Source organism: Delphinus delphis, chromosome 4 (assembly GCF_949987515.2).
Source record: "Delphinus delphis chromosome 4, mDelDel1.2, whole genome shotgun sequence".
Lineage (NCBI taxonomy): Eukaryota > Metazoa > Chordata > Mammalia > Artiodactyla > Delphinidae > Delphinus > Delphinus delphis.
In genome coordinates this window covers 142660614-142688256 of record NC_082686.1, presented here as the reverse complement: position 1 = coordinate 142688256, position 27643 = coordinate 142660614, and the positions used below count along the sequence as shown (strand labels likewise).

General features: G+C 43.5%; 1 protein-coding gene across 3 annotated transcripts in view; it reads left to right on the top strand.

The window, feature by feature from the left end:
* The first annotated feature begins 24283 nt into the window (after positions 1-24283).
* Positions 24284-27643, top strand: part of TOP2B (DNA topoisomerase II beta) — a 66826-nt gene continuing 63466 nt past the window's right edge. For 2 of the 3 annotated variants that reach the window (XM_060011563.1, XM_060011562.1), the window contains exon 1: positions 24285-24898. In XM_060011563.1, the coding sequence (XP_059867546.1) occupies positions 24827-24898 (72 nt within the window). In that variant the 5' untranslated portion in view covers positions 24285-24826. Of the gene's footprint in view, positions 24899-27643 lie in introns of all 3 variants that reach the window. The other variant, XM_060011564.1, reaches the window with a different exon arrangement.

Sequence of the window (27643 nt, the reverse complement as noted above, 5' to 3'; positions counted from 1 at the left end):
ATTAGTTATCTATTCTATATATAGTAGTGTGTATACATCAATCCCAATCTTCCAATTTATCCCTCCCCCGTTTCCCCCAATAAACCATTATTGAATGAACAAAAGAAATGCGTTTGAGACTTGCAGAATTAGAGGTGTCTCGATTCCATCTAAGTGGAACCACACACAAGCAGTTGAGTACTGCAGGTTCACCAGAGAGGCCTGGGTGACAGACTGGGCGCCACTGGCATCTGGCACAGCAGGTGGGGTTGCAGTAAGGCAGTGAGGGGTGAGAAGACAGGAGAGCCGGGCCTGCATCCTGGGGACACCAGCCTTGAGGTGTGATGGCGGGGAACAGATCTACGAAGGAGACTTAGAAGGAGTAGTGAGAGGGTAGAAAGCAACCAGCGGGGAGTATCCCGAGGGCAAAGTACAGGGAGCCCCTGAGACAAGGACATACCGTCAAATGCTGCCGAGTGAGCCCAGGTCCTTTAGGGCAGGGTCCCCGGCAGGGTGAAGGGAGAAGCCAGATGGGGAAGAGCTGAGGACTGCATCAAGAATGAGATGGTGAGGTAGAAGCTGGCGGTGGAAAGAACAGAGTTCGTTGCCAGTTTGGGAATGGGATGACATGGGTGCCCAGAGGCGGCCGAGGCCAATTGTGACTGGAGACCACGGCTCTGGAGCAACGCTGGTGTTTTGCGTTTAGCTCGCCAATTTTCAGGTGCATGGGGATCACCTGGGGATCTTGCTAAGCCATGAATTCGGGCTCAGTGGGCCTGAGGCAGGCAGAAGAGGTCTGCAGCCCCACAAAGTCCCGGTGACACCGATGCTGCGGGTCTCTGTGTGGAAGGTGTTTGGGGATTTTCTCGGGCAGCACCCACTGGTCCTGCGGGCAGAGCGAAGCCGGGGGAGCGCGGGAGTCAGGGCTCGGGTGCTGCCAGGTGGGCTCAATAGAAGGAAAAGGGGGAAGGGAAGATGACGAGGTTGAAAAGCTTGGCTGACGCAGGGGCCCTCAGTCAGAGGGCGCTGGAGGAGGACGCGAGCAAGATGGAAGGAGGCGTCTGAAGGGCAGAGTGGCGGACTCGAACGCAAGGTAAGCGCCGCGCAGCGGGAGCGGGGCAGACAGGGATGCGGGCTCTGCGGGCTGGGATGTAAAGGCAGCTCCCCGGCACTGGCATAACGTGAAATGTGGAAGGAAAAATACTACCCACGGCAGTGTATAGTACTTCCTAAACACACTCAGGTTAAGCCAAGTGCCTCAAAATTCTTATCCTCTTTCTTTTTAATTAAACGTCTCCTTTTTTTTTTTCCTGTTATCTGTGTTCTGGATTTTAAATTTCCACTGGGCAGAGATTTTCCTTTGCGGTTAACGTGTCTACAGCCGTACATTACACAGGGAGCTTGGCTGGTCAGCATATTGAGGGAATTCCCTGGCGGTCCAGTAGTTAGGACTCCATGCTTTCACTGGGGTGGCCGGGTTCAGTCCCTGGTGGGGGGACCAAGATCCCGCAAGCCGCTGGGCACGGCCAAAAAATAAATACATAAAGTTAAAAAAAAAAAAAAAAAACTATTGAAACTTGTGGGCAAGTATATGGACTTAAGTGATCCATGACTCTAGTCATTGTTTATCAGGAAAACCTGTTACCATCATCCTTCCGTTATTTGTTATTTTTCCTTGGATGGGGCATCACCCACATTCTTAGAAACACAGCCCTGTTCAGTAAAAGACTAAATTATGTGGCAAGCCCATATTCTAATAATTACACTGTCCAATCACACCGGTTTTTTAAAAAATGTGTTGAAGTATAGGTGATTTACAATGTTAATTTCTGCTGTACAGCAAAGTGATTCAGTTATACACATATGCACATTCTTTTTTTTTTTTTTTTTTTCTTTTTGCGGTACGCGGGCCTCTCCCGTTGCGGAGCACAGGCTCTGGAGGCGCAGGCTCAGGGGCCATGGCTCACGGGCCCAGCCGCTCCGCGGCATGTGGGATCTTCCCGGACCGGGGCACGAACTCATGTCTCCTGCATCGGCAGGCGGACTCTCAACCGCTGCGCCACCAGGGAAGCCCCATTCTTTTTTTTTTTTATATTCTTTTCCATTATGGTTTATCCCCGGAGATTGAATATCGTTCCCTGTGCTATACAGTAGGACCTTGTTGTTTATCCATCCTGTATATAATAGTTTGCATCTGCTAATCCCAGCCTCCCAATCCATCCCTCCCTGTCCTCACTCCCCTGGGCAACCGCCAGTCTGTTCGCTATGTCTGAGCTAGCTTCTGTTTTGTAGATAAATTCACTTGTGTCATATTTTAGCTTCTGCATATAAGTGATATATGGTATTTGTCTTTCTCTTTCTGACTTCACTTAATATGATAATCTGTGTCCATCCATGTTGCTACAAATGGCGTTATCTTATTCTTTTTTATGGCTGAGTAACATTCCATTTTATATATGTACCACATTGTCTTTATCCATTCATCTGTTGATGGACATTTAGGTTGTTTCCATGTCTTGGATATTGTGAATAGTGCTGCTGTGAACATAAGAGTGCATGTACCTTTTGGAATTATAGTTTTGTCTGGATATATGCCCAGGAGTGGGATTGCTGGGTCATATGGTAGCTCTATTTTTAGTTTTCTGAGGAACTTCCATACTGTTTTCCATAGCAGCTGCACCAACTTACATTCCCAATTATAGTGTTTATCTAACAAGCATCTTTTATATTTGAAGGAATCATTATTAACAATCTTTAGGACATGGTGCTGCATGATGGGAATACAAAGAGGCCTGAAGTAGGTCCCCTCCCCTTGGTTCTATTCAGAGACTAAGATACACGTGTGTAAAAGTCTTACAACACCAGGCAGCATGTTTATTAAGTACCAAAATGAAAAACATGAATTCGTACTAAAGGCACCTTGAAAGGTGAGTCCAAGTAATTCAAAACAAAAAGCAGTTACCAGATGTTTCTGGCTTTAAGATCAATTTGAAGGTATAATTTCCAATTAGCATTAGTCCTCATTCTGTCTTGATTGCTAGATCTCTTTTTCAAAACCTGAAATCAATATTATTAGCAGTTGTTAGTTACCAACCAACCAGTACTAAAACTGAACAATTTAATTACTGCTTTAAAATCATGTATCACAAATTATTTCAGGCATACAGAAAGGCAGAGAATAATATACAAAATAAATTCTCGCGAGTATGAAAGAATAGTTATCCCAGTAGGTACTCAGTAAATGTTTGCTAAACGAATAAATGACTCTCGTTTATTATGAAATGCCTTGTCTTCACATTTATAGTATACTTGGAGCCAAGGACAATGGTTTAAATTTGTCGTCTTTTCCATGGTGCCCATATAATGACGGTCATGTGGTTGGTGTTCAGTGCTTGTAGATTGGTTGACTTTTTGGGCCTAGGCTCCCCTATGTTTGTAGCTGTCTTTTTACCCTTGAGCCCTAACTGGTAGCTTTTTAAACTCTAACCCAATAGTATTGAAATTAAGCTAAATTGTAACACATTATTGATGAAGTACACCTGGAAAACTTTAAATTGAGAGAAGCTGAAAATCATTTAAGCTATAGCTTTTCCTTAATTTTATTATTACATCCTAACATCTTTTATTACTACCTGCTATTTTTAATGTTTGAATTAAAAATAGGAACTTGTTTAAAGCCCTGATTTTTAATTAGAGTAAGAATCACTCAAAAGCTGATATTGCAGAATGTTTAAGCACAGATTTCTCTTGTAAGGAAAAAAAAGGACTCTGCTTCAATTTTCAGAGTACTCTTGTAACTACTACAGCCTACCTTTTTTTTTTTTTTTTTCTTCGGCACGCGGGCCTCTCACTGCTGTGGCCTCTCCTGCCACGGAGCGCAGGCTCGGCGGCTCACGGGCCCAGCTGCTCCGTGGCATGTGGGATTCTCCCGGACTGGGGCACGAACCCATGTTCTTGTAACTACTACAGATTCCATAAAATCCCGGAAATTGTTCCTCTACTTCCATGCGCATTTATTTTCTGCTGCTTCCTCTGGTTTGCTGCTTCAGTGTGGTTGGAAATGTCTGGGGTGCTTGTTGTATAGATTCCTGACTTTCATCTCAGTCCTTCTGTATTCCAACCAGAGCAGGGGGCAGCACGTTGACACCAGCATCTTTAAGGTTTCCATATGCTTCGTAAAGAAGCTAAACTTGGATAAATTGTTATTGCTGTTGTCTTAACTCTGCTTTTCTTGTTCAACTTTCCCTCTCACAATATCTTTAAATTTCTGTTCCTATTCTTCCCTTTCTGCTGATCCCTTCCGTACCCTACCCCTGCTCCCACTCTGGCAGCTCCCTCAAGGGTCTCTTCTGTCCTTCATGGCTCCCATGATCCATCTGCCAGTATGGAAACTTTGCAGTAGCCCCTCTTACAGAGTCACTAGCCCTCCTCATTTCAGTCTCAGGGGATGTAGTCACCAAAGACACTGGAAATCATTCTGTTTCAAGTGTGAGGTGCTGTAGATCAGTGCTACTCAAAAGAGCTTATTTATGAGATAAGAAACTTATGCTTGTATAATCAATGCACAATTTCCTTTTGGGGAAAGTCTTGCTATAGTTTCATATTTTGGTGCAAGCCCCTCAGCTGTTCATAGACTAACAACAAACAGTTCACGGAAGGCACAATCCCACTAACCACATTTTGAGTATCTGTGCTATAGATTATGTTGTGGGAAAAGCTTTATTGAGACATAATCATACACCATAAAATTCATTTAAGTACACAGAAAGTATACTTGGAGTTTGCAGCCTTTACCATAATCGATTTTTAGGACATTTTCATCACCTCAAAAAGAAACTCAATACCCCTTCAGCTATCACCCACCAGCCCTTCCATCTCTCCTCCTCCCAGCTGATCACTAATCGAGTGTCTCTCACTATATATCAATACTTTCCTGTTCTGGATATTTCGTATAAGTGGAATCACGTGATACGTGATCTTTTGTGACTGGCTTCTTTCACTTGGGACAATATTTTTAAAGTTTATCCATGCTGTAGCACGTATTAGTACTTCATTCCTTTCACGATCGACTACCATTCCATTGTATAGATACATTTTTGCTTTTTCATTTCTCAATTGATGGACATACGGATAGTTTCTCTCTTTTGGATGTTATAAATAATGCTGCTGTGAACATTCATATGCAAGCTTTTGTGTGAATATATTTTCAGTTCTCTTGGGTATATAATTAGGGGTGGAATTGCTGAGTCAAATGGCAGTGTTTAAATGTTGAGAAACTGTCAGATTGTTTTCCAAAAAGTGGCTCCCCTATTTTATGTTCCTATAGCTGAGTATGAGGATTCTGATTTCTCCACATTCTGCCAGCACTTATTATTATTTGACTTTTCTATTATAGCCATCCTACTGGGTGTGAAGTGGTATTGTGATTTTCGTTTGCATTTCCCTAATGACTAATGATGTTGAGTATCTTTACATGGCGCTCATTGGCCATTTGTTTATGTTCTTTGGGAAAATGTGAATTCAGATTTTTTTTGCCCTTTCTAAAATTGGGTTATCTTTATTATTGGGAATTATAAAAGTTCTTCATATATTCTGACAACAAGTTCCATATTAGATATGATTTGCAAATATTTTTTCCTATTCTGTGGCTTGTGTTTTCACTGTCTTATAGCACAAAAGTTGTTAATTTTTTTTTTTCTTTTTTTTTTTTTTTCTTTTTGCAGTATGCGGGCCTCTCACTGTTGTGGCCTCTCCCATTGCGGAGCACAGGCTCCAGACGCGCAGGCTCAGCGGCCATGGCTCACGGGCCTAGCCGCTCTGCGGCATGTGGCATCCTCCCGGACCGGGGCATGAACCCTTGTCCCCTGCATCGGCAGGCGAACTTTTAACCACTGCGCCACCAGGGAAGTCCAAAAGTTGTTAATTTTGATGAAGGCTAATTTGTCTACTTTTTGTTGATGCTCATGCTTTTGGTGTTACATTTAAGAATTCATTCCAAATCCAAGGTCATGAAGATTTACCCCTATGTTTTTCTCTAATAATTTTATAGTTTTGACCCTTCCATGTAGGTCTTTTTTTTTTTTTTTTTTTTTTTTGTGGTACGCGGGCCTCTCACTACTGTGGCCTCTCCCGTTGCGGAGCACAGGCTCCGGACGCACAGGCTCAGTGGCCATGGCTCACGGGCCCAGCCGCTCCACAGCATGTGGGATCTTCCCGGACCGGGGCACGAACCCGTGTGCCCTGCATCGGCAGGCGGACTCTCAACCACTGCGCCACCAGGGAAGCCCCATGTAGGTCTTTGATCCATTTTTTAAAGTTAATTTTTCTACATGGTGTAAAGTAAGGGTCCAACTTCAGTCTTGTGCATGTGGCTATCCAGTGTTCCAGTACCATTTGTTGACAAGGCTATTCTTTCCCTACTAAATGATCTTGGTACCCTTGTTGAAAATCAATCAATTATAGATACAAGGATTTATTTCTGGACTGTCAACTCTATTCCACTGACCAATATGTTTAACCTTATGCCAGTTTCTCATTGTCTTCATTAGTGTCGCTTTGTAGTAAGTTTTGAAATTGGGATTCAGGGGTCTTCCAATTTTGTTCTTCTGTTTCAAGACCATTTTAGCTGTTCTAAGTCCCTTGAGTTTCATATGAATTTTAGGATCAGCTTGTCAGTTTCTACAAGGAAGCCAGCTGGGATTCTAAGGATTGCATTGACTCTATAGATCAATTTGTGGGTTATTGTTGTTTTAACAATATTGTCTTCTAATCCATGAACATGAGACACCTTTCTGTTTATTTAGATCTTATTTGATTTCTTTCAACAATGATTTGTAGTTTTCAGAGTCTAAGTTGGTACTTCTTTGGTTAAATTTATTCCAAAGTATTTTATGGAATTGTCGATTTCATTTTGGATCATTCATTTATAGTTCTTACTCATTAGGGACACACAGAGGACAATTCAACTTTTGCAGTTGCAGGGGAAACTTGGCTGGTCTCCTGTGAGCCAGAATTTCCTAAAATGGATTCCTTGAGATTCTATGTGGGGAAAAAAGTATTCTGTGTCAAATAATTTTGGAAGATGTTTCCTGTCTTAAAGCTTCCTGATCTTTGTAAACAAACAGAAGAATCTGAGAAGTCAGGCAGTACCTTAAATCCCACAGAAAGCAAAGCCTTTCATCTATTTTGAAGTACTTAATCTTGAATGATTTTCATATCCTTAAGATGTGATAAGGCACAGAATTTATGTGGCCAATGTCTTGAAAGACAAAGTTAAGTTATTTCATAGTTTTGCCTAGAGTAGACATTATAATGGTTGGTCATAATATTATAAAATGCATTCTAAGTGCCAGTGAAAATATTTCTTTTTGAAAGTGACACGTAAATTCAGCCTGTAAAATACTGCCTTTTGTTGAATATTTTCCTTGGATTAAGTATCCTAAATGTATATATCAATACTGTATAATGGTAAGAGCAGTGTATTCAAGACTGGAGAAAGGGGCCTTGGGGAACTATTAGATGAATAAGCATACACAGTTTTCAGGTTAGGAAGGTAAGGTGTAAAAAGACAATGTGGCCTTGGAAGTTGGACATGCTCATCTTTGAATCTTAGCTCTGTGTGTTTTACTTGAGTGATAGTGAACATGTGTAATGGCCTCCCTGAATCTCAGTTTTATCACTTAAAACTGGTCTTGATAGCTATATCACTTTATAAATTGCATAGCATGGTATATACGTAACTCATGTAAAATGGCTTTGTTCCCTAAAGTAGGGATATATAATATATATAAAATTCCATTTTACATATGTTTTACCTGTATCCTTCAGATTTGTGTCTGATTTGAAGGAACGCTGGGGATTGAATTCTTGGACAAGTTTAGGGCCTTGCTTCAAGAGTGGACTCAAGCGTTCCACCTATAACTGCACTCCAAGCTGCAGGCCAGCTTCGAATCAGGCAATTTATTTCCAGCGTTCCCCACCCCGCCAAACTTTTTTTCCATCTTCTTTCTCTATAACTCATTCCCTCCTTCTCTCTGGAGTACCAGTCTGCCCTGACAAAACCAACTTTCTGGAAAAGTAATGTGTTAGGCTGTCTGAGCTCCTGTAACAAAATGCCACAGACTGGGTGACTTATAAACGAGAAACATTTGTTTCTTACAGTTCTGGAAGCTGGTAAATCCAGGATAACGGTGCTGCCAGATTTGGTGTCTAGTCAAGGCCCTCTTCTGGGTTGCTGTGTCCTCACGTGGTCTAAGGGGCCAGGGAGCTCTGTGTCAGGCCTCCCCCCACCCCTTGTTAATTTCCTTTAGCATCTAGTTTACTTCTGAGCAGCATCGATACACCTTGGCAATAACCACCCAATCTCATTGTGTTTGTACTTAGTCTTCCATAGTTTCAAATGCCTGATATACTGTACCAATGGAAGGTACAAGGAAATTTGTATATTTTCTTTTTATTAATAAACATTATGATTAGCTTCATAGATTGTTCTCCCTGGTTTGTGATTTCCTCAAGGGCAAGGCCATGTCATATTCAGTTTGTCAGGCCTTTTTTTTTTTTTTTTTTTTTTTTTTTTGCGGTACGCAGGCCTCTCACTGTTGTGGCCTCTCCCGTTGTGGAGCACAGGCTCCGGGGGCGCAGGCTCAGTGGCCATGGCTCACGGGCCCAGCCGCTCCGCGGCATGTGAGATCTTCCCGGACCGGGGCACGAACCCGTGTCCCCTGCATCGGCAGGCGGACTCCCAACCACTGCGCCACCAGGGAAGCCCTGTCAGACCAATTTTTATAAGGGCATTAATCTCATTCCTGAGGGTGGGCCTTCGGGACTTAACATCTCCCAAAGGCTCCACCTCCTAATACCATCACACTGGGCATTAGGATTTCAGTATCATATTTGGGGGGGGGGATATAAACATTCGAACAACAGTATAATGTAAAGTAAAACTGAGTCAACAAGTTACCTGTAGCAATGATATTTTGCAATTTTCCTGTCTAAATATGGACTGAAAGGCATTGTTTCTAGGTAAATTTTGAAACTTTGTCATGAAGGGCAGTGAGAAGGTATGGAATTCTATTTTGAATAGATTATCCTTTCCTAATTCTTCTGGTTTTACTGTGCCTGCTTGATGATCAGTTCCTTTACACCTCTTCTACTGCGTTCTATAATAAATCACCAACTTTCTGGGGAAGGAAAGCATCAACTTTGGGGTTCTGATGCCTTTTTGGCTTTAGATCTGGTCCTAGGAAGTTGGTGTGGAGGAGGAAAGAGAATAGCTAGTTACAAGGAGACTGAATAGACAGATGGAAAACATCAACAGGATTCAGGCCCAACGATAAAGCATAACAGTGTGGGTGCTAGTCTTGGTTATTACAATCTCCGAAAGGATTTTTTGTACTGGAGATAACAACTTTCCAAACATAACTGTTGGCATGAAAATAGAATGACATCAAGTTACTGGGGACTATGGCATTGTTTTTTTGTTTTTTTAATTCTTGACTTTGCTATGATTCAAGTTTCTTAGCAAACGATTGCGTGACTTGTTTTAAGCTGATTAAAATTTAATGTAAAAAGTCACTCAAGGGCCAGAACAGGGGAACTTCAGAAATGAAAACAAATCAATTCAATAAAAATTCACCCAGTCCATGTAGAGGCCTTTAAGGGATAAGGGAAAGTCTAGATGGCTCTTCCTCGGTGGAAGTGGAATGAATGGTGAGTTCATTGAGGACCTCAACAGCCCTGAGCTCAGGTATCTCTCTGGTTGGGACTCACGGTTCAGCTCTTTCCAGTGGAAGAGGCTGGATCATGAGATTAGGTGAATCTATAGTTTTCCCAGAAGCATGACTTTTTCCCCTATGGCCTTTGAAGAAGACATTCTAATAAAAGGAAAAGATAGCAAAATAATATTTTAACAGCAAAACTCATTTTAAAAAAATTTTATTGGAGATAGTTGACTTACAATGTTTTGTTAGTTTTAGGTGTACAGCAAAGTGATTCAGTTTTACATATACATATATTCATTCTTTTCCAGATTCTTTTCTCATATGGGTTATCCCAGAATATTGAGCAGAGTTCCTTGTGCTATACAGTAGGTCGTTGTTGGTTATCTATCTTACATATAGTAGTGTGTGTATGTTAATCCCAAGCTCCTGATTTATCCCTCCCCGCCATGCCACGTTTCCCCTTTGGTAACCATAAGTTTGTTTTTGATATCTGTAAGTCTGTTTGTTTTGTAAATAAGTTCATTTGTATCATTTTTAAAAATTAGATTCCACATATAAGTGATATCATATTTGTCTCTGTCTTACTTCACTTAGTATGATAATCTCTATGTCCATCCATGTTGCTGCAAATGGCATTATTTCATTCTTTTTTACGGCTGAGTAATATTCCATTGTATATACATACCACATCTGTATCCATTCACCCATTGATGGACATTTAGGTTGCTTCCATGTCTTGGCTATTGTGAATAGTGCTGCAATGAACATCGCGTTGCATATCTCTTTCAAATTATGGTTTTCTCTGGATATATATCCAGGAGTGGGATTGCTGGATCATATGGTAGTTCTATTTTTAGTTTTTTAAGGAACCTCCATACTGTTCTCCATAGTGGCTGTATCAATTTACATTCCCAACAGTGCAGGAGGGTTCCCTTTCCTCCACACCCTCTCCAGCAGTTATTGGCAAAATGCATTTTTGACATTACCAAAACCAAGCACAAAATGGACTTAGTCACATGTCCCTCTCGTGTTAAACTAGAATATTTGATTTTTGAGCCCCACTGGTAAACAATGGACGTTCTCCTTCAGTGCTGCTGAAAGAAGCCTGACTGTATTCATTCTTTCAAAAGCCAACAGTGTAGGCAAAGTATGTAATGTTTGGTATCAATTTACAGAAAAAAAGTGTTCTCTAAAGCTGTGAAGGGGTAAATGCAACTCATTGGTCATATTTCTCAAATTACTCTTACGTTTGAATAATGGGAAGACTAAAAGAAATCATAGAAATATTTGGTTAGAAGGGAGTATCAAATCCAAATTCTTTACATTTTACAGATGAAGAAACTAGAAACCCAGAGAAATTATACTCTGAAACAAATGATTTAACCAACAAAACCTGTAAAGCTGAGGCCAGGGAATTAAAGACAGCTGTGAAAAACATCATTCGCAGTTAGTTCCTGGAGACCATTGAAGAAACGAGACATGCAACATGAACGAGTGAAGATGCGTGATAGCCTAATTCAGAAGCAGGAATTGTGCAGTATGATCCGTTCCTGAGAGAAATTTATGAGCGAAGTCATGGCAGAACATTTCAGACTTTTACTGTTGTGTATCTTCAGGTGCCCACGATCAGGGGAAGCAATCATTCGGTTGTTGTCACAGACCCTCCGGAAAGGGTCAGCTCAGATGCTGTGGAGACGACTTCAGCAGCAGTAAAATAAAGCAGTGAATTTACAGATGATGTTTAGGGAGGCAGATTGTAAAATAACAGCCCATAAGTGGTGGTTGCCTGGACTTAACTTAGAATCCCTGAGAATTTTTTGTTCTTAGAACCATATTAACAGTCTTTATTCATCATAGTATTCGCCATCAGATGACTCATCAGGAGGAGTATTCTCATTTTACAGGTATGAAAACTAAAGAGCAAAATAGAAACAGAGAATCAGGAGCAACATATCCTCCGTTAAGCTTTCGAAGCCTTGGTTCATTGTTTAACCAGAGGTCCCATGATCCCCAGTGAGGGGAAAATTTTAAGGCCAACACTGGGAAGGAGCCAGTACTTGTTAATAGTGGCTCAGGGTTGTTGTTCCCCTCTTATTTTTCTAGCGGGGAAAGAATATGTTGTAGTAGGCAAGTTAGTCTAATCTCTAAGACCTGGTGTCTGATTCTCTTTTCTGTTAAGATAACAGTAATAATACTAGAGCAAAAAGACTAGGAAACTCCAAATGGAATCAGGAGACCCCACTGCTTACAAAACCTCCATTGGTTTTTCCTTGGACTTTTTAGGAGCAAAGATAAAAATCCGTAACATGACCCCACATGCTCTGCTTGATCTAACCTGGCCCTGGTTGTCTTCTCTCACGTCCTCAGCTACACCGTGACCCACTCTGCCTGAGGGTTCAACCTGTGCTGTTGAATGTTAGCTCATACTCCGTCCTCAGAGCTCAATGTACTTTTTAAGAAAGCCTCTTCCATCCCCTACCTTGTTGTTATACACTTCCCGCCCCCCCACCCCACCCCACCCCACCCCCACCCCCGCCACGGATCACAGTTATTTAAGCAACTGGTTACTGAATGTCTTTCACTTTTCTAGAGGTGTGCTTTGTGCCTCTGGTTTACTCTTATATCTGTAGCACCTGGTGGCCCATCTGGCGCATAGGAGGTGCTTAAATATTTGTGGAAGCGAATGAGATAACAGCTGATTGAAATACGTGGTACAGAGTTAGCACTCAATCAATATTAACAGCTAGATTAATTCTGAATTGGTTTTACTCTCCCTCTTTGTCTTACTCTCCCTCTCTCCCTCCCTCTTGCCTTGTTTTCGATTGCTCAGGGTTACAAGACCCTGCCCAGCTCTGGGGCCGAGCAGTGTGCTGCTGTATGCAGTAGGAGCTTCATACATGTCTACTGCTGCTCATGAGACGTCTAGGACCCTGCCCTTGGACCTGCCGCCAGTATAAACTAGGTTAGCTTTCAGGGCGCTTCATCATAGTTGGGTATGTTAACTGTGATGATACTACATTAGCTACATGTTCTAAAAATTCATCACGTCTTCTGTTTAAATGTTTATTACAGATGACTTGTTCTGCTATGGACACCTTTAGAAAGCTGAAAAATTCTACCTCCTGGTTCTGTCAGAAGAAGCTGAGTTAGCTTTAATATTTATTTACTGTCAACAGGTAGTGATAGTCACTGTTCAGACAGTCTCTTTTTAGAGTGGCTTCTCAAACAACCTCTGGATAGTCAAATTACAGTGGAACTGAAGGTTAAAATCATGAACTCTGGAGACAAGAATAGAACTGGGTTCCTATCTCCCCTTTACTAGATAAAGCAGTGGGACCTCGGGCAGATCAACCTTCCTAGCCTAGGTCTTCTCAACCATAAAAAAGTGGTTTATGATAAATAATACCAAGATGTTCAGCGAATCCCTTTCACATTGTTGAAAATAACATAAATATCCTTCTCTACCAGTTATTCTCATTGGTGGTGGGAGGGAAGGAGTTTTGTCTCTCGGGAGACAATATATCTGGAGATGTTTTTTGTTGGTCACGCTGGGGGTGGGTTGGTGGAGGAGAGGCGGTTTGCTACTGGCCTCCAGTGGGCGGAGGTCAGGAATGCTGGTAACATCCCACAATGCATAGGATAGGTCTTTATTATTTTATTATTATTATTATGTGTGTGTGTGGTGAAGGAAAGTGCAGCATTTATTGTAAGGCCATACAAGTAGTCCGGGACAGCTAGTGGTCAAAAAGCCCAAACTCTGATGAGTTTCAGCAAAGCATTTTTAAAGGCTAGGTGAGGGAGTGGGCATCGCAGGATATGTTATCAGCCTGTGCGCAGTTCTGATTGGCTGATGCTGAGGTCTCAGGGCAGTGTCCCAGGGGTTAACGTTATCAATCCTCAGCCTTCCGTAGGCCTGGGGGCTACGTGCTCCTGGTCATCAAGTATCAAGTACCTTCTTCCATTTGGTGAGGGATTTTCACATCTGTGAAACAATTCAGGAAAAGTGCATCAGAGGCTGTTATCCAGGTACTTCAGAGAGGAGCTAAAGCAGAGGATACGGGGGAGGGGGGTCTGTCCCGGGAAGGCCCCAGGGGGTCCTGCTGGGTTACGGAAGTACTGTTGAAATCCGTGTCCCCCTGCCCACTCCAAAGTGAGGGCAGCGCTGGAAGGGAGCTCATTATTAAAACCAGCATCAGGCGTCCGTTTCTAGGGTGGAGTTGAAGCCGCACAACTCAGATGGGACTTGAAGCCAGCCAAAACCCAGACTGGGGGTTGAACCCATTGTCTTTTAAAATCACACACCTGGTCTCAAGGACTTAATGAAGCTCAGGTTCTTTGTGTCTCATCACAGAAAGAATTCAGTGAGGGACTAATAGGTAAGAAGTGGATTGATTGATTTATTGATGGCTGGGTTGGTGCACGTGGGCTTTCTCTAGTTGTGGCGAGCGGGGGCTGCTTTTCCTTGTGGCGGGCACGGGGGCTTCCCACTGCGGTGGCTTCTCTTGTTCCAGAGCATGGGCTCTAGGCATGTGGCCTTCAGTAGTTGTGGCACGCGGGCTTCAGTAGTTGTGGCTCACGGGCTCTAGAGCACAGGCTCAGTAGCTGTGGCGCACGGGCTTCGTTGCTCCGCCGCATGTGGGATCTTCCTGACCCAGGGCTTGAACCCGTGTCCCCTGCATTGGCAGGCAGATTCTTAACCACTGCGCCACCAGGGAAGTCCCCAGAAGTGAATTTATTTAGAGCGATACACACTCCATAGACAGAATGTGGTCCAGCTCAGAGAGTGAGAGCAGCTCCAGGGCACGGGGGCATCTGGGAAAGTGAGAGGGGCCCAGGCAGATATATACTCCACAGACGAGTATGGGCCATCTTGGAAGGCGAGAGGCGGGACAGGTCTTTAAAGAATCATCCAGTCCAAAAAGTCCATAGTGCCTGCTTATGGTGAAATGGTTGAATAATCACTGCTGTCGTTCAAAGAATGAGAGAGGTCTATGCACAGACGTAGAAGGATTTCCAGGAGACACTAAGTAAAGCAGCTCACAGGGATATATTTATAATATCTCATTTATTACTACCTCTCTGCTGTGTGCATGTGTGTGTTTCCACATACATATGAAAGATCTGGAAGGACACATACCAACGTGTTAATCATTGATATCTATGGGGAAAAGGCATGCTAAGGAGTGTCTGCATTTCTTACTGGACATACTTTTTACTGGGTTTATACAACCCAGTAAGCTATTACCTTTATAATTCTGAAAATTCCTAACTCATACTGTTCCTGTAAGAATTAAAGTATGTTAGTACAGTGCCAATATATAGTAAGTGCCAATAAATAATAGTTATAATTATTGTTATTAGGACAATGTTATATTTCTCGAAAATCGAGGGAGTTTAGGAAGTGAAGGTATGCAAGTGAATATGGTAATTAAAAGATTTCATTAATGATTTGCAGAGTTTCAGATGTGGCAGCATTCTTTATTTAATCACATAAGTTTCCTTTTGTGCTTATTGAAAGAACTGTTCGATCTTACATCATTTTTTTTGGGGGGGGATGGCACACATAAAAAGGGAAACATATGAAATAAATTGGTAAGGGTCTTCCTACCACTTCACATTCAGGATACAAATCTTCTAAATCAGTGATCAGCTCAGAGGCATCAGTGAGCCTGTCTTTCCACACACCCTCACCCTTATTTCTATCAAGTGTTGGTGATACAACGTTTTTAAAGTAAATTGTTTTTTTTCCTCACGGTGCAGCTTGTGGGATCTTAGTTCCCTGACCAGGGCACCCTCACCCTTGGCAGTGAAAACGCGGAGTCCTAACCACTGGACTGTCAGGGAATTCCCCAAAGTAAACTGTTTCTATTAATGTAATTTAAATTTTTTTAAATTTATTTTTGGCTGCATTGGGTCTTCATTGCTGCACGCGGGCTTTCTCTAGTCGTGGCGAGTGGGGGCTACTCTTCATTGCGGTGCGCAGGCTTCTCATTGTGGTGGCTTCTCTTGTTGTGGAGCACGGGCTCTAGGCGTGCGGGCTTCAGTAGTTGTGGCTCGTGGGCTGTAGAGTGCAGGTTCAGTAGTTGTGGTGCACGGGCTTAGTTGCTCTGCAGCATGTGGGATCTTCCCGGACCAGGGCTCGAACCCGTGTCCCCTGCATTGGCAGGCGGATTCTTAACCACTGTGCCACCAGGGAAGCCTAAAGTAAACTTTTTAATTAAAGCATAATGTTCATTTAGAAAAGTAATTCAATATGTACAGCTGGATGAACTTTCAACATGAACAGAATGATAGATTCACTATCTAGTTCAAAAAGTAGAAATTACCAGCACCCAGAATCCTCCCATAGGTAACCACATCCTGACTTCTACCATCATAGATTAGTGTTGCCTGTTGCTAAATTTTATATAAACGGAGTCATACAGTATATATTCTTTGCTGTTTGACTTCTTTAGCTTAACATTACATTTGTGAAACTCATTCCTGGTAGGTGGAGCAGTGATCACTCACTGTCGTTGCTGGACAGTTTTCCATGGCATGCAAATGTTACATCCGTCCCACCACTGATTGACTCGGGATTGCTTCTGGTTTGGGGCTACTATGAATAGTGTTGCTATGTACATTTTTGTGTGTGTCTTTTGGTCCATATAAGTATACATTTCTCTTTGTGTATACCTAGGAGTAGAATTTTTGTCTGAGTGATGGAATTATGGGGTCATTTTGTTGTTTGCTTTGTATTTACACTTTCTATACTTGTAAAACAAACATGTTATAATAACAGAAATAATATAAAAAGTAGCTGCATTTCCCAGAGTCTTTTCATTGAAACAAAAATTCAACAATGTTAATAGATATTCCTGCAAATAGTTTCAAGGCTAAGTAAGTTTAACTTGTTCATGGCAGCTTGCTCTGAGACAAAAAATGTTAATGTTATCTGATGAATCTCTTATGCTTGGGTACTACACAATAGTGTGCATGGTTTCAGGGATTTATAATTTCCAAAATCTCTGTTAATGCCTCAGGGAGCTAATATACTGGGAAACATTATTTGCAAAATGCTGGAATGGGAGATGAAAAAAATGAAATACATAAAAATAGGTTATAAAAAGGCAAATAATTCTTATCATAGGTGGCTTGTCCAGAAACAAGTCTTCCCTGTATGACTGCACACTCAGAATTTTTAATGCTGCTTTAAGTATCTTTTACTATGAATTTGAATCTCTCCAAAATGTGAATCTAAGAGTCCAATCCCTTGGTACTTCTGCATTCTCCCTGCTACCTTTGAAAGTTAGCTATTTGAGTGTCTTCTATGATCATAACACTGGATTTATATTATATGTTTTAAAATCATGCACATGGAGAGATGTCCCTGGACCCACAGGGTCTTGGACTTCAGGTAGTCTTTGATCCTTTGGACTGACTCCAAAAAGCAGCTTATTTTGTAACAAGGCAGGATAAAGCAGATTCAGGCTAGTGTCCAAGAGAAGTGCTAGTCAGTCCTACAAATTGTGGATGCTTGTCACCATAGTTCAATGATAAAATGTAACAACCGAAGGGTTTTACCAAGGGCCAGATTTATTCACTAGTATTGCCAGCTTCCCAGCACATTGCGGAAGATGCTCCACTGCCAAGTATGGCAGCCAACCTGGCACTCTGACAGAAGGGTGTGGTTTGGACAAAGAGAGGCTCGGGCTTGAATTTCAGTTCCACCACTTGTTCAGCTCTGTGGCTTTCTATGACAATTAATTTCCTTGGCTGTGAAATAGGAATGATAATGCCTCCCTCTTAGGGTTGTTGAAAGTTAATTAAGCTGATATGTGTGAAAGTGCCTGCCCAGTACTGTACTAAACAGATAGCAGGGTTCTCGATAAATGGGGTTATTCCTTCTTCATAAAATGAAGCATAAGCATTGGCTAGGCTACAGCTCATGGACTTCCATAGACAGAACGTGTTCACTTTCTCTGCTCAGTTTCAGTCAGTTGGATGCTTTTGTTATCCCTCTCTGGTCCCATCCCCAGTTCTTTTCCCTGGTACCATAATCTCTCCTCTTTCCCTCCTCATATCATCCTGCTTTTCATTCCTAAAGAAGAACAATGCTTTAACTAATTCTTCATAATCTGTTAACGGATAAAGTTTAAGGTACTTTACCCTCTTTGGTATTCAACCAAAAACACTCGAAAAAATAAGACTTAAGGATCCTGGTCAAGTTTCAGCACCATCACGGTGATGGGTGAGACGTTTTGCTTCGAGGAACTTTTTGATATGCCTCAAAGTCATTCTTTGAGAACTTATTTACTGAATACCTCCTATGTGTCAGGCTTTCTAGGACTGGATAGCACTAGGTAGTGTACCATTTACTGAACAGACCGGTCTTGTTCTTTGACTTTTCCCAAACAACGTTTAAATCAGAAATACGTTCCTTAAAGAGTCAGCATCTTAGGCCTGCTTCTGGATATTTCCACATTCAAACAGCACTCTCGAAGTAAAGAAGAAAGCTATTAGACAAAGATATCAGTTACGTAAGATATCTGGGCTAATCTGTGCTTAGCTTTTTTTAAGTAGGGAATGGTTGCTTTTTGTTAATTGGCACACTAAAAGATGGGATATTTTCAAAGTTCTGATTTTTAATTATCACCTTGGGTAACCCACAGGTATCTTTTTTGAAACCCCTGTAGCTTGAAGGCTTTCCATCTCAGATTTTTCTGGTGTAGGTATTTCTCGTACTTCCAGCCCCGTACCATCCGAGTTCCTAGCTCTTCTGAAATGCAAACAGTGGAGTCAGGAAAGCCACTGCTATCTTATTTCTTTAGGTCTGAATCTTATAAACTCACTGAGTCACTCGATCCAATGACTCTAAAGAGACGTCTAATACAACGTAGCCATATGCGCGCTAGGATCACATCACATTCTGTGGGGGAAGGTCAGGAGAATGACGGCATCTGATGCTTCCCCAAGATGGGCTTTGCTTAGAACAAAATGCTCCTTTGAAAGCCCAAACCTAATGGTACACCCTTCCAAAGCCCAAGTACAGCATTTTTAACTATATGCCAATCACATGCTAGTTATGCTTTCCATATTACATAATTTAGTAGAGTAATTGAGAGGCCTGGTCCATATCATTTAAAATAAGGGAAAATTTCCCTTCTATCTGTACAAGTAATTAGAGACATCACCAGAGGATCAGCATAGCTTGCTTCGCCAAAACCAATCAAAATAAACTCTTCCAAATCAAAAAGGCAAACAAGAGGAACCTGCTATAATTATTATAGGTAGAAATTTGAAGACCTTTAGCCTTTATCTGTCTTCTCAGTGATGGTAATACTCAGCAATGTGGTGGTCATTAATGTCTTCTGCCATCAATAAACACCTCTTACTTTTGGTGCTTATATACTTTTTTTTTTTTTTTTTGCGGTACGCAGGCCTCTCACTGCTGTGGCCTCTCCCGCTGCGGAGCACAGGCTCCGGACGCGCAGGCTCAGCGGCCATGGCTCACGGGCCCAGCCGCTCCGCGGCATGTGGGATCTTCCCAGACCGGGGCACGAACCCGCGTCCCCTGCATCGGCAGGCGGACTCTCAACCACTGAGCCACCAGGGAAGCCCCTAGGTATATTTTTAAAAGTAAAAATATAGTTAGAAAATATTTGGAGCAACTAGTCTCAAAAAGCAGAGTTAATAATCTTATTATGATATTTACTATAGAAATGCTGAAACCCAAAAGGCTACATTGGTGGTAGCTTTCTTCTCTAACTTGAGCATATACTTCTAAAGAAATATTGATATAACAAAGTAAATTACATTGAAAACATTTAATAGTCATTATCTGGAAAACCATTTATTGAGTTTACTGAATTTTTCTTCTTATTCTTTGCCTAGCAACTTTCTATATATTTATGATCCATAAAAGCTAACACAATAAGAGGAAGGGAGAGGTAAAATTGCAGACACTGAATCTTGAATTCAAATATTAACTTCTTTAAATGCTCACTGGGTTAAAGATTAGCACCTCTCCCCTCACCTCCCAACTGAACCTCAGTGTTAGAACAAGACATGATTTAAGTGGAAACTCTGTTGAAACTTTGCCAGGTATCTAGAAGTATAGTTTTGAGTTTCTATCCTAGTTAAATCAATCTTTTTTTTTTTTTTTTTTTTGCGGTACGCGGGCCTCTCACTGTTGTGGCCTCTCCTGTTGTGGAGCACAGGCTCTGGACGCACAGGCTCAGTGGCCATGGCTCACGGGCCCAGCTGCTCTGCGGCACGTGGGATCTTCCCGGACTGGGGCATGAACCCATGTCCCCTGCATCGGCAGGTGGACTCTCAACCACTGCGCCACCAGGGAAGCCCAAATCAATCATTTATTGATTAAAATACCTGCTGTGTTTAAGCTCAATGAAAGGTGTGACACATCAGGTAAACTGTTTATTAAATAGCAAAGGGATGCATATAAATTGCTTTTTTACTGAAAAGCTTAGCTCAAAACTACACTGCACAAGGTGTAAACTCAAGGCAGAGGCTACATCCTTATAACCTTGAATTCTTAGGTCCTGAGTACCTAACACATAGCAGACATTTAATATATTTTTGATTTTTGCTGTAATAGGGAGACATAAGATCTAAGAATAAAAATTCTAAAGTAGTTAGGATAAATTCCCATGGAAGCTATTCGGAAAGCTTGATTAAATAAAGGCCTTTATTTTGACAGTTAATGGAATTGACTTTGATTTCTACAATTTTTCATTTTGGCTGGTGCCTGCCATGGGGTGGAAATTAAGTCTTTAAATGTAATAAATGCATGAATAAAGTAATATTACAAACGAGACAAACCTTGACATAGAAGGTTTTTTTAAATTGAAGTATAGTTGATTTACAATGTTGTGTTAATTACTGCTGTGCAGTGAAGTGATTGTTATACATATAGATACATGTTTTTTTTCATTCTTTCCCATTATGGTTTATCGCAGGATACTGAATACAGTTCTCTGTGCTATACAGTAGGACCTTGTTGTCTATCCATTCTATATATACAAGCTTACATCTGCTAACCCCAAACTCCTAATCCATCCCTCCCCCAACCTCCTCCCCCTTGGCAACCACCAGTCTGTTCTCTATGTCCATGAGTCTGCTTCCGTTTTGTAGATAGGTTCATTTGTATCATATTTTAGCTTCCACATATAAGTGATATTATGATATTTGTCTTTTTCTGATTTCACTTAGTATGATAATCTCTAATTGCATCCATGTTGCTGCAAATGTCATTATTCCATTCTTTTTTATGGCTGAGTAATATTCCATTGTATATATGTAGCACATAGTTTTTTATTTTTTAATTCATTTTTGGCTGCGTCGGATCTTTCGTTCCTGCACGTGGGCTTTCTCTAGTTGCTGCGAGCGTAGGCTACTCTTTGTTGTGGTGTGCAGGCTTCTCATTGCAGTGACTTCTCTTGTTGCAGAGCACGGGCTCTAGGCACGCGGGCTTCAGCAGTTGTGGCACGTGGGCTCAGTAGTTGTGGCTCGTGGGCTCTAGAGCGCAGGCTTAGTAGTTGTGGCACACTGGCTTAGTTGCTCTGCTGCATGTGGGATCTTCCTGGACCAGGGATCGAACCTGTGTCCCCTGTATTGGCAGGCGGATTCTCAACCACTGCGCCACCAGGGAAGTCCCTGTACCACATCTTCTTTATCTATTCATCTGTTGATGGACATCTAGGTTGTTTCCATGTCTTGGCTCTTGTAAATGGTGCTGCTGTGAACACAGGGGTACATTTATCTTTTTGAATTACAGTTTTGTCTGGCTACATGCTCAGAAGTGGGATTGCTGGATCATATGGTAATTCTATTTTTAGTTTTCTGAGGAACCGCCATACTGTTTTCCATAGTGGCTGTACCAACTTACATTCCCACCAACAGTGTAGAAGGGCTCCCTTTTTTCCACATCCTCTCCAGCATTTATCTGTACAGTTTTTAATGATGGCCGTTCTAACCGGTGTGAGGTGGTACCTCATTGTAGTTCTGATTTGCATTTCTCTAATAATTAGCAATGTTGAGCATCTTTTCATGTGCTTATTGGCCATTTGTATTTCTTCTTTGGAGAAGTGTCTATTTAGGTCTTCTGCCCATTTTTCGATTGCGTTGTTTATTTTTGTCGTTGAGTTGTATGAGCTGTTTGTGTATTTTGGAAATTAAGCCCTTGTTGGTCACGTGTTTTGCAAATATTTTCTTCCATTCTGTAGGTTGTCTTTTCATTTTTGTTTGTTTGTTTTCGCTGTGCAAAAGTCTGTAAGTTTGATTAGGCCTCATTTGTTTATTTTCATTGGTATTTCTATTGCCTTGGGAGACTGACCTAAGAAAACATTGGTACGATTTATGTCAGAGAATGTTTTGCCTATGGTCTCTCATAGAAGCTTTTTAATATGGCAATTATTGCAATAATTACTCTGTAAATGGAAGTTACTTGACAAAACCCCAGAAGGGAAAGCTGCACTGAAGTTCAACACAATCACTTTTATCATAAATATATGCTGCAGGAAGTGAAACAGGTCAGCGTGTCTTCAGGAGCGGAGATGCTTGTGATCTAACTACATTGTCCCCTTCATGGTGAACCTCTGCTTTAAACTGTTGATTTGCATTTATATTCAACAGCTCCTTTATTTGTGATTCTTTTAGGTAAGTCAGTATTTTCATAAGAATAAATCAAGTTACGTTTACTAGAGGGTCTTCATGCTTCGAAGGCTAAAGACCTCAGTGCCTCATGTACAAGGCAAGTGAAAAGATGAACGTGAATTTCCATTAGTTAACCCATCTGACTTTTGACTATATGGTTTTATTCATTTGAAAATTTGAGACTGAAGAGCTTTGAAAACTGAAGTTAAAAAAAAGAGATGGCTATATATTTTATAGCTTGGCTTCTATTAAACACATATATCTTTTATTTTATTAAAAAACAACCCCTCAGAGCCCTTAAAATTATTTACCCCTTTTCAAACTTGTAGAATATATGTGTACTTTGAAGATGTAAAGACAGAGTAAGTACAAGAGCAAAAATCCTCAATTTAAGGAGGAGCAAACAGAGGTCCGTGAAGTTAAATACCAAGGCAGGAATACTTAGCTGATCAGGTTCAGAGCCCAGATTAGACCCTGGTCTGTCTGATTTACAAGCTGGCACCTCAAGTTCAAGGTAAAGAAAGGCTTCACTGTTCTGAACTAAGGTCCCAAATATGCCAAAATTATATGGCCGCTAGAGAGCTAATCAAGAAAAACTATGTCTAAATTATTTCCATGTTTCAGAGTTCTCCTCCTCTTAGGATTCAGAAGTCAGTTGAAAGCTGTGACCCGAGACATTTTTGTTTTCCCTTGAGAGGAAATGCACAGTTGGAAGTTCACAAAAACACCTTTTCAAGAGGCAGCAATAAGGTTTTCATCTTTTTAAAAAGCTCTCTTGTCCCAACGATTTGATAGCACTTCATGCCCTCAAGTAAGCATGTTGGTGATAACTCCCTCTTAGCTTGTCTCACAAGTCAGGCTATCAGTGACTTGAAATCAGGGGCCCCGGTTTTATTTGGAGCCCACGGCAGAGCCTGGTACAGGGTGGCGGAGTGTGGCATGGATTTCCATCCAAAAGCAGGACAAAGCCAAGCCATCTTCCTCTGCCAGACCGTGCTGCGGCTGTGTGGGTGATTTTCTTCCTTAGAAAGCTTTGATGTGAATGACATGATTCCTTGGTGCGTGCACTGGGACATTAAAGAATTAAACGTACTCTTAGAGACAGAAGGCACGGTTCTGGACAGAAGAGAATGGAACGTGACAGTGACATGTCCTCATTGTTCAGAAAAGAGAGAAGGTCAACAAAGAGTAGACTCGGAACCCTCGGCCCACCCGGCATTCTTTCCCGGGAACGTTCTCTGTGCGTCCCGTATCATTTAAGTTTTTTAAAAGCAGTTTTCTTGAAACACACCGGGTCTCTTTCGCGGTGAGGGGAGGAAAGGGCGGGAGGAGATGGAGGAGGGGAGGTCTGAGCAGAGGATTCTTCCACAGCAGCGTCCACTCGGGGCCTCGGGAGGCCAGGGTCACGGGGCCCTCCTTGCACCAGTGATCTGCAACGTCCCGCCTGCGGTTTACAACCGCTCTTTAAAAATACTTTCCCTTTGGGACGGCGGCTCCCGACTGCTTCCTGCCCCCTCCCCGCCCCCTCCCCGCCCCCTCCCACGGCCCCGGGCAAGGAAGGGCCTGGGCTTCGCCCTCAGGGCTAGAGTAAACAGCGCGGTCGGAGGATTAAAATCGACCCAAGGCCAAGTCGACCTTTTCCCTTTGCCGCCCTCAAATGACCCTTGACTGCAGCCCCTGCTCTGCCTTCAAACGGAAAACCCTCAGACACACACGCAAACAAAAAACCCCAAGTCTTCCCTTCGGTTGCTACCCGCAATGACGATTCCCGCTCGGGTCCCGCCCCTCCGGGGGCTTGGGAATTTGGGATTGGCCGATAGGTTGGCCGACGGGGCGCCGATTGGGCGCCGCGGCGTGAGTGACAGCGGGGCGGCCGCTGCTCCCGCCCGCCCTCCCCCGGCCACCCCAGCCCTCCCCGGGGTGCGAGTGTGTGCGGTGTTATGCCGGACAGGAGGGAGGCGACCGCGGCCGCGGCGGCTCCGCTTATTGTCCCTCTCGGCGAGTGGATGTGAAGAAGTCGGGCTGTGGCGCGGCCGACACAAGCGGCTTAGGCGCCGGCGGCGGCGACCCTGCTTCCGCTCCCCGAGGGCGGCCTCCGCGGAGCCTGAGGAAGGACAGGGAGCCACCGCGTCCCCGCCGCGTTCGGACGCCCGCGCTCGGGGCCTCGGCCGGCCCGGCGGGGAGGAAGCAGCGCCACCGCCCACCGCCGGCCTCCGCGCTTCCTGCTCCGGCGCCGCCTCCTCGGCGGCCGCGCAGGCCCGGGCGCCGCGGCCGCGCGCCTCGAGTTTGAGGGCGGCGGGCGGCGAGGCCTCCTCGGCGGGCTCGGCCGGGCGTCCGCCCCGGGGTCGGCGATGGGGCACGGGGGGCGGCGCCGCTAGAAGAGCGGCGGGCGCGCGGTCGGTGCGGAGCGGCGGGGCCGGGCGGCCCGCGGGAGGCGGAGCGGCGGCCTCGGGCCGGGAGCGGAGGAGCGCGCCATGGCCAAGGCGGGCGGCGGCGGCGGCGGCAGCGGCGCGGGAGCTGGCGGCCTCGGGGCGCTGACTTGGGTGGTGAGTGGGGGCGGCGGGGCGGGGGTCTGGGCCGGGGCATTGTTCCCGGGCGGCCGTGGAGGGCTCCGCCCGGTGGATCCTGCTGGGGGTGGGGGAGGACAGGGGGAAATCCGGGCCCCCAGAGGCGCGCCCCGTCGGGGCGCCTGCCGGCGGAACCCCGCGCCCGCCCCTTTTCTTTCTTCTCCGCCTCGGCGGGGGCTTGGGCTGCGGGCGCGCAGCGTGCACTTGAAACTTTGGGGGGCAGACCGTGAGCAGGACTGGGGGCCCCCACGCTTCATTTTCTTTGCTGTTGCGCAAGCTTTGTAGGGCGGTGGGGCAGGAGATGGTGGGGATAGCAGGGGTGCGTGTGTGACCGTGTGGGTCAGCGGTTGCTCCAAATGTGTCTTAAGAGAAGCTGGGAGAGAGGTGCGGGCCCGTGTGCGTGTGCTGTAAGTGCCACCATGTGTGACGCTGTCGCGTCTCAGGGAAGAATGGATTTGGTGAGGGATGTGACTGCAGCCGTGTGCACTTCAGTGCCGAGGGTCTCGTTCTGTTGGAAGCGCGCTCGGGATGGCTCTTTCACAGCAGTGAAACCCTGTAGCTCGTACGTCTGTCACAGGGGGATCATTAAAAGCGCTTACCTGCGTCAGCTTCGCAGGCGAAACGGGCGGGGGGCTGCGTGGACAGTGTCGCCGAGGTGACCCAAGTGATTTGTCCTGGAGTCAGAGCATTTCGGCGCTCGGTTCCTGCTGCTGGCAAGTAGTAGAGGAGGGAAGACCTAGAGAGATCCGATTCCCACGGCAGATCGATAATTCACCCGCATTTCACTGGCTCAGCAGAGAGTTCAGACCAGGGTCACTTCCTACACACGCACACACACACAGCAGGGTCATTTCTCACACACACACACACACACACACACACACACACTGGCTCAGCAGAGAGTTCAGACCAGGGTCACTTCCTACACACACATACAGACACATACACAGCAGGGTTACTTCACACACGCACACACACACACACACACAGCAGGGTCACTTCACACACACAGCAGGGTCACTTCTCTCTCTCTCACACACACACACACACACACACACACACACACACACACACACGGCTCAGCCAACTGACTAGGCATCCAGGAGAAAAATAAAAAGCCTTACATTTTCCCAGGGGACTTTGGCTGCACCCTCCCTTTTCCAAAACACCCAAGGAGACTTTCCTATGGGCATTTTTATTAAGTTCTTCATTTTCTCTTTGTTTGGGTGAGGTTTAGGCGAGTTGTACCGCTAACAGGAAAATATTTTGACCATTTATGTTTGCATGCCAAGATGCTTTGCAGACTAACTTGCCAGACTGTCATTGTTGGACTGTCCGAATTTTGTGTATTACTTCAATAATGTAGTAAGTATGAACAGACTAGAGCCAGGAGAGAGAAAACGTCAGATAAATAAGTTAGCCGTTCATGTAAACATGGTGGGGGGGCGGCGGGGAGGAGGGGGAGGTTTGCATAAATGCAAAAGAAGGCCTTTACCCTCGTTACTAAAATCAAACAACTTCGGAAAATGGAGTTAGCCAGATGGTTCTCATTCACTGTTTGGAAGTGTTTGAGACCTCATCAGTGTTCCTCTGAGGACCTCTGATTCTCTGTAATGGTAAATATTTTGCTCCAAGATTGAATTGGTTAGTTTTAACATTTAAAAGCAATATTTTTGTTTACTGTTCCTTAACTTTGTAGATAATGAAATGACCACTTTTTCTTTCAATCTCAATAGGAAATTTTCCTTTCATTTACAGAAGAAATTTCGTGAAACTTAGAGGGTGTCATTCAATATCAGAAAAATTCATTTGAAACTAAAATTGACTTACTGATTCAGTATTTTCTCACTGTAAACCTATATGGGAAATATAGTAAAATAAGAAATAAAAATCACTTAATCTTTTATTTATAAATTATATCCTCTTGAATTAGAAATTTATTAAAAAGCTAATCACTCCCTAAGTCTACTTTAAGATTTGCTGCTTGCTTTAAATTTGTCAGGTTATATGAGCATCTTTATGTCCATAATATACACCATTGACCATAGACCATAGTTTAATTTTATGCGGGGGGGGGGCAATATAGGGAGGTGGTTATGAGCATGGACTTTGGTATCATTGATGTAGGTTCTGATCCTGCCTGACATGTAATCACTGGGACTTTGCACAAAGGGACCTAATCTTTCTAAGCCTATTTCTTCATCTGTAAGATAAGGTTGCATTGATAATTAAATGAGTAATATACATTGCTGGGCTTAATAAATGTTTGTCTTTATCGGTGAAATTCAAGAAATACACACAGAGAAGAAAGTTGCTTTTACGTAAAATATCTTTGAGCCAGAGTGAAAGCAGATTATTCCTTTGCAAGAGTTCAGGAGTTTGTTGCGGAGGTCATCTATTTCTGAAGAGGGTTAATTTTGCCTGCTTTATTGAAACATGTCATATTACTACTTGTTTGTGGGTAACAGGAAGAAATAAAAATTGAATCAGTCCCTGCTATCGTTCTTCTTTTTAGGGGGTGGGGGTGGGGGTGGGTAACACCATGTGTTGCTGGTAGCAACTTGTGTTGGGATGTGTGCTACAGGGTAGTGTTAACATTGTCACTGCACAGAAGTTTACGTTTCTGAAACCACAAAGCAAAGTGGTTTAAGATTATTAACTTCTCCTTAATAATAGTGCATTGGGTTTGTGTTTGATTCGCAATATCTTAACAAGATACTTTAA